This window comes from Artibeus jamaicensis, unplaced genomic scaffold, assembly GCF_021234435.1.
Source record: "Artibeus jamaicensis isolate MK-2021 breed Jamaican fruit bat unplaced genomic scaffold, CSHL_Jam_final contig_1998, whole genome shotgun sequence".
Classification (NCBI taxonomy): Eukaryota; Metazoa; Chordata; class Mammalia; order Chiroptera; family Phyllostomidae; genus Artibeus; species Artibeus jamaicensis.
In genome coordinates this window covers 11,668,877-11,683,190 of record NW_026521407.1, presented here as the reverse complement: position 1 = coordinate 11,683,190, position 14,314 = coordinate 11,668,877, and the positions used below count along the sequence as shown (strand labels likewise).

Here is a 14,314-nt window from a genome sequence, read left to right as displayed (position 1 = left end):
TTACTACAACCCACTCCTATCGGGCCCCTAGCACTCCACCAAAACTGCTCTTAGCAAAGCCACATGTGCTGCATGGCTCTACATTACCAAATTTAACAGCATTCTCTCTTTCCCTCAGTCCTTATCTTAATTGGCCTATCTGCAAAAATTTCACACATTAATCACTCCTTTTTCTCAGAAAAAAAAAATTCCTTCATTTCACCTCCAGGATTGCTCATCGATGGTCTTCCTTCTATGTCACTGGCTGCTTCATGAAGGGAGGCACCAAGGCTCAGTCCTGGGACATCTTCATCTGCTCTGTTTTTTCCCCATCCATATTCAGTACCTCACTAGGTGATCTCATCCAGCTTTGGGCTTTTATCTATGCCTTCAAACATTTACCCTTTCCACTGAACTCTTAAAACCAACTACCTACTGACCGTCACCAGGAAGTCAAAGACACAAAGTAAATGAAACATTTCCAAAACTCCTGATTCTCTTCCTCCCCCAAACCTGCTTTAGCCTTGTGTTTCTCATTTCATCTGATAGCAATCCCATGCTACCAGCTGTTCAGGCCAAAAGCCTTACTAGTCCCTCTTCTCTCACACCTGACATAAAAATATACCAGAAATCCTGATGGCCCCACCATCAAAATATAGCAAGAATCCGACCACTATTCAGTCTCCACTGTAAACAACTCAGTCTGTGCATTCTAATTACAGATTTCCATTCTGATCCTGCCAAAACAGTCTTACCATGTCACTCTTATTCTCAAAATTCTCCACAGCTTCTCCATCTCACTGTAAGTCAAAGTCAAAGGTTAACATGATCTGGCCACATTTCCTCTCTGACCTCATCTTTTACTATGTGCTTCTAGTACTGTGCTTCAGCACTTTCCCAACTCAAGGATTTCATACTGGCTGCCCCTTCTGCCTGACATCTGCATGATTTTCACCCAGACTTCCATCGCAGCTTCGTTTAATGTCCTCAACTCAGTAAGGTCTGCAGGAAGCATTCTAACATCAAGTTGCAATCTTCTCCCGGCATTCCCTGTCCCCCTACAGGGACATTTTCCTCTTGCTCCCCGCTATGGTCTTAGTCCTCAGACACCGTGCCTATATATAACACTAATTACTAGTTGTTGAATAAATGAATGTATCTGAAAGATATTAAAGTGAAACAATGTCACCATGAATGAAAAGCACTTCATTCTGACAAATAAAAATTTAAAATCTAAATTGTTTTATTAGAAGAACTCCTCAGTGACCAGAGGGGAGAGGGAAGGGAATTTAAGGGGGAAAAAAGGGGAGGGATTTGGAGGAACAAGTATGAAGGACACAGGGACAAGAACTAAGGGGGGGTTGGAAATGGGAGGGAGGTGGGGAGCACAGGGTAGGGTGAGCTGGGATGGGAGAAATAGAAAACTGTACTTGAAAAATAACTAAATAAAAATTTTTTAAAAAGAAGAACTCCTAAAGACATTTGGAAACTTGGCTCAAAGTCTTCGAGTCTACATTTTAGCAAATACTACACAAGGTACAAAGATACAAATATAAATAAGAAAAGACCCTGACTTCACGAAGGCAGTCTAATAGGAGAGACAGGCAAGACTGCACAGTCAACATGTCATGACACAGTACAAGTGTGCTCGGAGTGTCAACGTCAGGGCTCATACAGACGACACAGCATCAAGAGACGTTTAAGAGAGGTTAGAGAGAAAGTGATATTTTTAGCTAGACCACAATGAAGTAGGTTGTAGCAGATATTCAAGAGGGTAACAATTAGTTCAAGTAGAGATGAGTATATGAAGAGGAAAGGTGCCAAGAAATAGGCACACTTGGGGAGGACGCAGCAATCTAGCCGTGGTGGGACAATAAGCAAGAAATAAGATATGACCTTCTCTGACATTCTACAAGGAGGGTGAGACGCGGAAAGATTTTAAGCACAAAGGCGGAAATTAGTATTTATGGTTAACAAAGAAAATGTCCGTGAGTAAAACAGGTGGGAGGCTACTGACACAGGTGAGGCAAGAGAAGGTGACCAGGGTCTCTATTCACGCATGTGTGGTGGGCTGCATGGACAGCCTTTGAAAGCCTGTGGACTCGTTCTCTGAATGATGATTATAAATGTATAAAATAAAATACATAAAATTAAAGGGCACCAATTCTATGGAAGTATAATTATTAATACATTTAAAATTTGGTTTTGCTATAATATGAATAAATATTAAAATCAGTAACAGTATGAGCATACAGTATATTCCAAAATATATTTCAGTAGTTCAAAACACTAAAAAGATATATAGTTCATATGTAATGTGATATGAAAACATCTGCATTTTTATTGGTGACAATGTCACAGGTACAACTAATGTTACCATTTCATCTATCTCATAATAAAAGGAAACAATTTTGGTTAGAGGGTAGTCAACATAAAGATGTCATTTAGTTTGTATCCACAACCATGGAACTTAGGTTAAAAACCCCTCGCACAGGCTAAGGTCCAGGCAATAAGAAAGGAAATCAAAGAGGTATTTAGAGAGAATGTATTTCAAATAAATAAAGGTCCTCTGTTAAGAAAAACAAACAAAAAAAGCAAGTAGATAAAATAATCCTAACCTACACTGGACTGACTCCAGAGAGTAAAAAGGAAATATCCCTATATCAACTGTTATTTAACAGTTTCCTTTACTTTACTAAAAAGAGCACAAACAACAGCAATACCACCAAGCATGATTCATTTTCAACATGAATCCCTCCCTGTTCAAAGTTTACATTTTTTTTGACCAGCATCAGACTGTTTATCCACACAAACTGTAAATACATCCTTTTTAGAACTAACCAACAACAATGCCCATTTTGTTTTGACAAGTGAAATACAAAGAGAACATGAAGAAAAATGACCACCACTCTAATGTCAGTGCTTTAAAAATCAGAAAAACGACTCAGAGTAACCAGGTGAAATTTCAACATGACAAAGTTGCAATATGTGTTATCAGTAGGAAAATGAAGAAAGCTGTGAGCAATAAAGCTGAGAGAAAATAGCATATTTTGACTTGGAAATTCAAGTATTGCTCTTTCAACCATCTGTTCCTGTACAAATAACAAATCCTTAACCTATCGCCACTTTGTACCTTCCAGAAAAAATGTACTCAAGGGAGTTTGTTCACAGTCATTTAGTATCTATCGTTCTCTTGGACTAAAAAATACACAGGACAGAGATAACAATTTTTTGTGCACATTGTACCCAAAGCCTAGCACAGAACCTGGTATGTGGTAAGTTTATTAGGGAAGAAGAACAAGAAGAAAAAAGAAGCTCAAAATGATACTCTCTGAGGGCATATAAATGTAAGGACTACAAATCCAAATTTTTCTACAAATACATCAGGTCCACTCTCCAACCCAGCACTCTACATGCACGCTGACTCCCTCTCCACCGAGTGGTTAGTAAAGGAAACATTCCACATAAAGAAAAAGATCTTCAAAGAACCGATACTATCACCTGCTTATATGACAAAGTATTTATACCAAAAATATGTAAATAATTATTCAAGTAAAATTTCCTGCAAATGGCGGAAAATAGGAATATCATACAACTTTCAACTTCTTTTAAAATTCTAAATACTTTCTTAAGTGGCTGTTTTCAGCTAGGACTGATTCTGAAAGACTTATAACTTTGAAGGTCACAGGTCACTAGTTAAGTTAAATACACATGAATAACAACTGTTACAGAAATAACAGGGCCAAAACATAAAACATCAAGCAAGGAGAAAACAGAGGTACCGAATTTTTTGAGTTACAACACAATCTTTCCCGAGAATTCCAAATACCTACATGTTTCAGGCTCTCTTAAAACTTCCTACAGAAAATATGTATCTAAATTGGTTGGGTATTATAAAAGGATATGTGTTCAAGTAGAAACTAAAACAAATAAGGTTAGCTGTACTGCCCAAAGTAAGTGCAAAGAGCTACTCAAAACTAATGCTTGTACACATGTTTCATATCAGTACCATTAACAACAGCTAAAGCATGGAAATAATCCAAACATCCACCAATGGAAAAGTGGAGAAAAAAATCGTGGTATTTACATGCGATGGAACATTATTCAGCCCTAAAAAGGAATGCAATGCTGATACATATAACAATGTGTCTGTACCTCTAAAATGTTAAACTACAGGGAAAAAAGTCAAAACCAAACAGACACACATTGAATGAAGTACACTATAGGGGAAAAAGGCAGAAACAAAAAGTCACATATTGTATGAAGACAGTTATATGCAATATCCAGAATAGGTAAATCCAAAGAGATGGAAAAAGCAGATTAGTGGTAGCTATGGGGCTTAGAAAGAGAAATGGGGGGGGGGGGGTAACAGCTACTGAATAAAAATGTCATCTAGTGTCAACAAAAATTTTCTATCATTCTGATGGGAAGGAAATGGTGCAACCTCTCTGGTATTAAACTACTATGGTCAAGGTTTGCATACATTATAACCGAGGGTTTCCACTTAAAATGAGTACATATCTGCAGTAAGAACTGAGTATAGAAATTTTCATTGCATCATTATTTATAATATCCCACACCAGAAACTACCCAAACATACATCGACAGTAATAGAAAGGATAAATAAACAAGTGGAAATATAACTGTACAATGGAACATGGAAAAACAATGGAAATAAAGTAAAACTGAATTCATTTCATGATCATGATGTTAAAGAAGCTGAATATACCAAAATATACATATTCCATAATTTCATTTATATGAAAGGGAACAACAGTATTTAAGGATACTTCCTTAGGAAAAAATTATTTTCAAAAAGGAAATGATTACCATAAAGTCAGATTCATGGTTTTCTTTTACAGAAAAGGAGCACAAATGAAGACTTCCAGTAATTGGCTGGGGTAACACAACTATTTGCTCTAAGATGGATTATTCAGCTAAAAAATATATTTTTTTTATTTTTCCTGCAACATATTGGTAGAAATCCCACAATGATGTAGTGCAAATGCTGTTCTAAACTACACATGACTCCTGACCATTCTTTAATAATGACCATTTCTCAATAAACTATATAGTGTTGGCTTTGGTTAAAGGCAAAGTTTTCTGGACAAGATCTATAGACAGAAAAGTAAATTTATAAATTTATAAATCAAGTCTTGAACTTCATATTCCATAAAAAGACACAAAGAAGTCCTTATTTACTGAAAAAGTTAGAGTTAAATAGCATTTTAACTCTCTATGACTCTTTGGTGGTCATAAAGACTACCAAAGTGGCAAGCATTGCCATCAATTAAATGATTTAATAAGTTAAGAATGTCCCAAAATGAACCCAAAACCTTGTCTTTGCATGAACAGATTTGAAAAATGGATTTTCCATGTCCCAGATCTTGAAAATTAAGGATAAGAGGAAGAAGGCTTGCAGAGCTCAGTGGAAAGAAAGAAAAGCAGGTTTACCATGCAGAGGTGACCCGGAAGGGCTGCTCGATAGACCTGGAACAGGGCTACAGCGACCTCCTTGCTTAGATGTCAGTTCTTGTTCGATCTCCTCCAGCCCAGCACTTTTCTGGAAACGGCTCATACGATTCACAACTCGTGGTGACATATGTGTCCGAACACAAGGCTGGCCACCATACGGGTTGATTGGAAAAACATGGGACGTCCCCCGGAGCGTGCTGACCACAACCCAGCGACAGTCATGGCTGAAGCAGATGTCTTGTACCTAAAAATGAGAGGTGAAAAACAGAGAGATGATGGAAACTACTTGCACTTATCTGAGAGCTTGACACACATGCCGTGAAATATGCTTATTACCAAATTTACCTAAGATCAAGTGATAAAGATTTATTCTACACATAAGTTTCATATATTGATCAAAACTCCATATCAGAGATATGATAAGATTTAGAGTAGGAAATTCTATTCCTTTCCTGAATGGGGGGGATAAAGGGGAGAAAAAAAATTGGGAAAACCGTAATAGCAGAGTCAATAAAATATAATTAAAAAATAAAGTATATTTTACTGATTATGCTCTCCCTCTTTTATCCCGCCTCTGCCCTGCCACCCCCCACCTTCCAACATTCACCCCCCTCCCGTAGTTCATGTCCATGGGTCATACATATAAATTCTTTGGTTTCTCCATTTCCTATACTATTCTTAACCTCCCCGTCTATTTTGTGCCTACCATTTATGCTTCTTATCTCCTCTATCTTCCCCCTTCCATTCTCCCCCTCCCCCTCCCCACTGAAAACCCTCCATGTGATCTCCATTTCTCTGGTGCCATTCCTGTTCTAGTTGTTTGCTTAGTTTTTGTTGTTTCTTAGGTTCAGTTGTTGATAGTTATGAGTTGTTGTCATTTTACTGTTCATAGCCTTTGATCTTCTATTTCTTAAGTAAGTCCCTTTAACATTTCATATAATATCTGGGAAGCACTTTCTCTGCCCTTCCATTCCAAATGATAGCTTTGCTGGCTAGAGTCATCTTGGATGTAGTTCCTTGCCTTTCATGACTTCAAATACTTCTTTCCAGCCCCTTCTTGCCTGTATAAGGTTTCTTTTGAGAAATCAACTGATAGCCTCATGGGAACTCCTTTGTAGCTAACTGTCTCTTTTCCTCTTTCTGCTTTTAAGATTCTCTCTTTATCTTTAATCTTGGGTAATTTAATGACAATGTGCTTTGGTGTGTTCTTCCTTGGGTCCAAGTTCTTTGGGACTCTCTGGGCTTCCTGGGCTTCCTGGACTTCCTGGAAGTCTCTTTTCTTTGCCGGACTGGGTAAGTTCTCCTTCATTATTTGTTCAAATAAGTTTTCAATTTGTTGCTCTTGTTCTTCTCCTTCTGGCACCCCTATGATTTGGATGTTATAGTGCTTACAGTTGTCTCATAGGTTCCTAAGCCTCTCCTCATTTTTCTGAATTGTTTCTTCATTCTGTTCCAGTTGGATGTTTATTTCTTCCTTTTGTTCCAAATTGTTGATTTGAGTCCCCGTTTCCTTCCCTTCACTTTTGGTTCCTGGTATATTCTGCTTTATTTTACTTTGTGTAGCCTTCATTTCTACCTCATTTTGTGAAAGAACTCAATCAGTTCTGTGAGCATCCAACTACCAGTGTTTTGAACTCTACAAGCAGCTAGGTTGTCTATCTCCTCATTGCTTAGCTCTTTTTCTGGAGTTTTGATCTGGTCTTTCATTTTGGCCATATTTCTTTGTCTTGGCACACCTGTTTTGCTGTAAGGGTGCAGAGCTTTAGTTGTTCACCAGGGCAGAGCAACCCTCTCTGCTGTCTGTGTGGGAGGGGTCAGAGAGGGAACAATGCTGTTCACTTACTGCACTCTAGCCCCACTTTCCCACAAATTCTCCTGTGAGACTGGGAGTTTCTCCCACTGTGGCAACCCCTGCAGTAGTTTGCAGCTAACTTTGACTCTTTAGTTTCCCATTCAGCCAGCCCTGCCTCGCCCACGCGGTCCACCACCTTGGCACGGGTCCTCTTCACTCAGCTGCCCATCTCCCATCTCCGCCCCTCCTATCGGTCTGGGTGAATGTTTCTTTAACTCCTTAGTTGGAGTTCCACGCAGTTTGATTTTCTGGCCCTTCTGGTTGTTTATTATCTTTAAATTGCTTGTTACCCTTCTTTTTCTTATGGGAGGAAGCGAAGCATTTCTACCTACACCTCCATCTTGGCCAGAACTCCTCAGTAAAATTATACGTTAAAAAGTGCTCCCCCCAATATTTTCAGTACCCACATGACATCATATGTAGTTATTACAATATTATTGACCATATTCTCTATGCTATACTTTACATCTCCATAACTATTTCATAACTACCAATTTGTATTTCATCCAGGGATACTGAATGAAGGAGGTTAAGAGATTAAGAAATGGTTGAAAAATGAAGAATAATAATAATCTTTTACCACACAAGACAATCAATCAACAATGCTTTAAAAAAAAAAAAGGAGCCTCAGCAAAGTCAAAAAGTATGGTAGAATATAAGATGTCAGTGAGTGGGTTTTAACAGGAAAAAAACATATGTGTGGGTATACATGTATGAATATATCAACTTCATTACAACGACGTGAGCAAAGTAAAACTGTTTTAGCCATCAAAGCCAACTTTCCAATATAGTACGTCTTCAAATAAGCCTAAATTCATATTAAATCTTGAGTAATATTCCACAAATACTCCACAAACAAAAGCTAAATGAATTCCTCAAAGTACAAGTCTCTGGAAGAGCCTGGAACCCTTAAAATAAAAAAAATTAAAAACTTAGTCTAATATATCAAGACAAGATACTTCATTTTTAGACTATTGCTAGACAAAAATTATCAATACAGGGATAAACCCAATTTCAACCACATGCCTGTCTATTTCGATTACCATGATAAATGACATGTTAATGTTGTAATTAAAGAATCTCCTGAGAGCTGATATATTTCACTCCCAGGAATTCTAGAATTATGAATAAAAAGTCATTCCACATAGTCATGCCTATGATAACCTCCAACTAGACTGACTTACAGAAAAGCAAGAGAAATGGAAGGGGCTGGGCAAAGAAACATGTAAATAGCAAAGCAAGAGAAAAGAAACACAGAGCCAGACAAATTTAATACCATGCTATCAAATGCATTAACACAAGCCAGAATCAAATATGTAAACAAAAACATCTTTAGGCTTATTAAGTAATTTACGTTCCATCCACAGTAGAACTAAACCATGTTATCTAAAACCTTTTTCCAAAACACTTACAGTCAAGACCACTTCCTGATCTGTCCATAAAAAGAGTTTCCTTCTTTCATTTTAAGAATACTTCTGATATGAGGTGGTGCGAACAATCAGTATCAAGGCAGTAAGACAGAATTCCACCTAAATGCCTCTTAGAAAACTGCTATTAGAACACTGAGTCTGCTCTATGACCTTGAAGACACATCAGGATACATAAATGAACAGAGAAGAGTTGCTAAAGATATTAGCTGTCAAGAGACTAGAGACAGTTTAATCCTTTAAATAACGTTACAGAAGATAACCAACCTCCTACCCACAAAATACAAAATGATATAACTGTTGGTATTATCAAACAAGTTGGGTGGTTTGTCATACATCATTAATAACAATAAAGACCATGCATAATGGCAAGCTAGTAATGAGAAAATGACATCATCTGCATTATTTTTAGACCTCTATTTTGGAATATATCTAGTTAGGATTTTCTCCTCACAAAACAGAGCAGTTCAATGAGAGTTGTATCTCTGATTTAGCTCTACTGTACTAAATATCATAGCAAGTAACATTGGCCAGATCAGGCAATTGTTATATATTTTTTGTAATACAGTTCTACTAGTGAGGAATATGCAATCTGTTGATGAAGATAATATTTTGCTTAATTGGGTTTCTAAGCTAGTATTATCATCAAACAGATTCCAATGCTCATCTGTAGGAAGTATTCTTAGCTTGTAAGATGTGCAAAAACAGACAGAGGGTTACTTATAGTTCATGGACTACACTTGCCGACCCATCATGTGGAAAATGTAGACTTGTGGGCACATCACAGACCTCAAAGCAGAAAACACCTTGCAATCCTAAAGCCAAAGTCAAAAACACAGTAAGACTCTCAAATGAGCACTATTCTTATAGTGTACCAAACACTCCACAGTATAGAAAGGGAAACGTACATAAATCCTCTCCAAAGAGGAATCCATACAAGACATGAGTTAGGAACATGAGACCAATTAGATTACAATTCTTTTCTAAATTCAATAGTAAGCAGACATTTTGTTTTGTCTTCTTAGGTGAATATATCTGTATTCAGGTCAACAATAACACAATTATTACATAAAGTCATCTTAGTTTACATAAAAAAACACATAAATACCAAAACTCATAGGCAACTATTTATTACCTTGGAACACATTCTTCCAGACATCTCTCAATGCATAAATCAATATGTATATGTGTGTTTATATATATATCACATAAATACAAATATAGACACATATACACATGCACACACACATATAATTTTACATCAGATAACAAGTAGCCAATTTGAAACATAAAACAGCCTTTAAAATTTAATGTTAATAAAAAATAGTTAAAACACATAGAAGTAGCACTATAAATATAAAGTCTTTACATGTCAATATAGGCTTTACTTAGAGGTCACCTTTTATAGTAAATATATTTACCAACTGCCAGTTACATGGCCCTGGAAAAGTTAGTTAACAGTTCTGTGTCTTCCAGTTGTTCATTTGCACATGGGAATAATAATGCAAATGTCATAGGGTTTTAGGTTTAATGAATGAACATATAAAGCACTTAGAAAAGTATTTAGCACTAAGAAGCACTGAACTAAGATGTTTGTTGTTATTTTTGTAATTACCATAAAATGTATACTTACTCTGTGCAAATATGTTTTCACTGCCACCAATGTATAATCTTTCTACCAGTTTACTCCATTACACTCTTAACTGAACCCTTAATTCATACTACCATCTACCTATAAGCAACAACAAAGTAAATAAACTACACTTCAAAATTAAAAGCTTTTGTACATCAAAGTATACTACCAAAAATGTAAAAAGACAACCCACAGAATGCCAGTAAATTTAAAAAGTGAAAAGACTAACTAGCTAGTTTTGCTGAAAGGGAAGTTCTATGGCTTTCTTTATCCTATGTGGTTTCATTTACCTGCCCCTTAGTTCTTAAAAGATGTCTCTTCTCCTATGTTCAATGAAGATAAGCAGCTGCTGGGAAGCCTGAACTAGCATTTTATCGATGCCTGTGCTGGCTCGCTTCACATCTGGGGTTGGGTCAAACAAGTGCCTTCAGTTAATATGGTGAAAGTATATAATCAGATGCTTTTATAAGTTTCTCATCACTCAGCATAAAAGTGTGGCATATAAAGACAAAAAACATCAAAGAGTGCCTTGGTTATTATCAATTTTGAGCTTTGTTTTTTAAAAAGATTTTATTTCTTTTTAGAGAGAGGGAAAGGGAGAGAAAAATCAATATGCGAGAGAAACATTGATCCATTGCCTCTTGTATGAGCCCTGACCAGAGACCAAACCCACAACCCAAGCACGTGCCCTACCTTACTGGAATCAAACAGGAACCTTTCACTTTGCAGGAAGATGCACAACCCACTGAGCCACACATGTCAGGGCAATTCAGAGCTTTTAAATATACGAACGTCAGATATTTAGCCAATGAAATTCAAATAAAAAATACTTAACATGTAATTGTTTTACAAATTTATATTAGGTTGTATAATTCATTCTTCTTTAAATCATTCCTGTTTTATTTAGCATATTTGTGATACCTACTTGTTTCTTTTGAAACAATGTAAAATTTGGCTTTCAAAAACCAATTAAGCCCCTAGAAAGCTAATATATTTGTTCTTTAAAACATACTGTAGCAATATACCAGTAATGCTAATTTATCAATGTTTTTGGCAATCTGATTTATCCATTTTTTTAGTACTTCTTTGATTTAATAATCTAAAACAATATTATATAGCAGACATATATTCACCTGAAGCAATTATGTCCATACATAATTGTATATTTAACTCACAAAACAGGTTAAATTCAAATTACATATGAAAGTATTTGAGCACTAGTATTAAGTGTTATTATATATAACAACCTAAAACAAAGAAGTAAGCATCTTATAAGACTCTAAATTTATGTCACAAATTCACCCAAAACCCATTAACTAATATTGGTGACGAAAACTTGGGGTTATTATTAACATCCTAAAATCTAAAGGAGAGAATCTCAAACTTTAGTGTGAGAAGCACCTAGATTACCATTAAGAAATATAGACCCATTGGCCCCACATTCAGAACTGACTCAGTAGGTTTGGAGGGAAGGAAGAGACATGACCAAGAAAAACAAAGTTTTAAACACTGAGATGATGATTCTGATACTGACCTAAAGTCTGTGAGGTGGAGCTAGAAAATATAATAAAGTGAACAGAAATGGCAGTTCCCCTAGATCCATACCAAACCTTAGAAATTATATAACATATACTTTTTTAAAAGAATGAAGAAACTCCTGAAACTAATATAATAATGTCAACTATAATTGAAAAATAAAACCATGAAGTGACAACAGTGATGCCCAGGGTGTGAGTGGGGCAGAAGATGTGACTGAAGAGGGCAGGAGGAAAGTTGCTGGCATGATGGGAATGCCCCGTATCCAAGTATCCAGACTGAGGTGATGATGGTTATACAGATGTACTAAATGGACGGCAAATTGAACACCCTTCTTCAAACTTCACTCCCTTCCCTGACACCAGCACAGATCATTCACACGGGCTAGCCCAGCCTCTCTCTCAGGAAGTGTTAACACTATTACGATTAGTCAGACAAAAGCAGGATGCCACTGCAGGATTCTGGGAGAGCATCCACTTTCTTGATAAAAGACATTATTGATGATACTCTTCATGGATATGGACAACAATGTGGTGGTGGGGGTGCATAAAAACTAAATGGTAATGAAAAAAGAGAAAGAAAAAGATTAAGTAAAAAAAAAAACAAACAAAACAAACTGGTGTGGCTCAGTGAACTGAGTGCTGGTCTGTGAACCAAAGGGTCACTGGTTCAATTCCCAGTTAGGACACAAGCCTGGGTTGCAGGCCAGGTCCCCAGTTGTGCATGTGTGAGAAGCAACCACATGTTGATGATTCTCTCTCTCTCTTTCTCCCTCCCTTCCCCTCTCTCTAAAATTAAAAAAATAATATCTTTTTATGAAAGAAAGGAGGGAGGGAGGGAGGGAGGGAGGGAGGGAGGGAGGGAGGGAGGGAGGGAGGGAGGGAGGGAGGAATGTCCAGAGCAGCGGCAATTATAAAACAATCATGAGGGAAAGAGCAAAAATGTCAAAGACACTGTTGACTGATTATACCAAAACCAGCAGCATCCTTCTTGTAACATGAGAAAAATAAGCCCTAATTTTTAAAAACATTGTTAAATGTGATTTTGTTTCTGCAGCCAAATACAGGTCTAATGACTCATTCTATTTCCGACTATCTTGGATGGATGGATGGATGGATGGATGGAAGGAAGGAAGGAAGGAAGGAAGGAAGGAAGGAAGGAAGGAAGGAAGGAAGGAAGGAGGGAAGGAAGGAAGGAAACCCAAAAACAGAGAGAATTTGAATAAAAATTCTCAAATCCAAGAGTACTATACTTTAAGAAGCCTGTAAGAATGACAACCAAAACTATAAACATGAGTCCCAAATAGCAGCATTATTTACAATAGCCAAGATATGGAAGCAACCTAAGTGTCCATCAACAGATGAACAGACAACCTAAGTGTCCATCAACTTAAGTGTCCATCAACAGATGAATAGATGTGGTCCACATACACAATGAAATATTGCTAGCCATAAAAAAGAATGAAATCTTGACATTTGGCACAACCTGGATAGACGTAGAGGTCATTATGATAAGTGAAATAAATCAGACGAGGAAAGATAAATACCATATGATTTCACTTACATGTAGAATCTAAAAAACAAAATGAAAGTTTGTTTCAGAACAAGTTACTTAGAATGAAAACATGGCGAAGACCAATAATCTACACATATCCTCTATCTCATCAGCTCACTCCTTCCACCTACTGATTCTTCACATCTATTTATTTATTAGGTAAACATTTAATGGAAAGCCTTTTACATGTTTTGCATACTTCTAGGTGCTAGAAATTTTAAAATATGCTAACATAAGCATCCTACAATTACTATCTGAACTGCCAATTACTTTTCTGGCATCTGTGCTAGTGAAATAAAAACTATGTTGATGAACATAGTTCAGATCAACTGTCAATATAATACCCTGGTTGTGTACTTTCGCAAAATTTTACATTAGGATAAAGTGAGTGAAGTGTACATAGGATGTCTTACTACTCTTTCTTACAAGTACATATGAATCCACAAACCATTTCAATGAAAATCTGAAAAAGTGAATGTGATGCCTTGCAAACACCATGGAACCAGCAGTGGTGAACTGGAGTGGAGACAAGGATGAGGGGTGGCCAAAAATGCCAAGGATTTAGGGGTTAAACTTGGCAATGTTGGAAATGGGGGCAGAAAGAAAGGTGCCATCATGCCAGGACACTCACTGGAGGCTGGCAGCAGCATCTTTGCCCAGGGGGAATAAACAGCATTGATGCCTGGCCAAGAGAAAGGAAAAGACTAACGCCTGGCTGCCCCCGTAGACTCTGCAGGCTAGCCTCTCCTGACACCATGATACAGACACAGGCAACAGCGTGGTGACAGCCCAAGGGAAGGGGGGCAGCAGCTAGATGGAGGGGGCAAATGGGGGGAAATGGGGATATGTGTAATTCAT

General features: G+C 37.2%; 1 protein-coding gene across 10 annotated transcripts in view; it reads right to left on the bottom strand.

Annotated features, from left to right (window-relative positions):
- The window catches only part of BCAS3 (BCAS3 microtubule associated cell migration factor), a 493,516-nt gene that overhangs the window by 322,895 nt on the left and 156,307 nt on the right, over positions 1–14,314 (bottom strand). For all 10 annotated transcript variants that reach the window (XM_053655011.1, XM_053655008.1, XM_053655033.1 and 7 more), the window contains exon 15: positions 5,434–5,698. In XM_053655011.1, the coding sequence (XP_053510986.1) occupies positions 5,434–5,698 (265 nt within the window). The remainder of the gene's footprint in view (positions 1–5,433; positions 5,699–14,314) is intronic.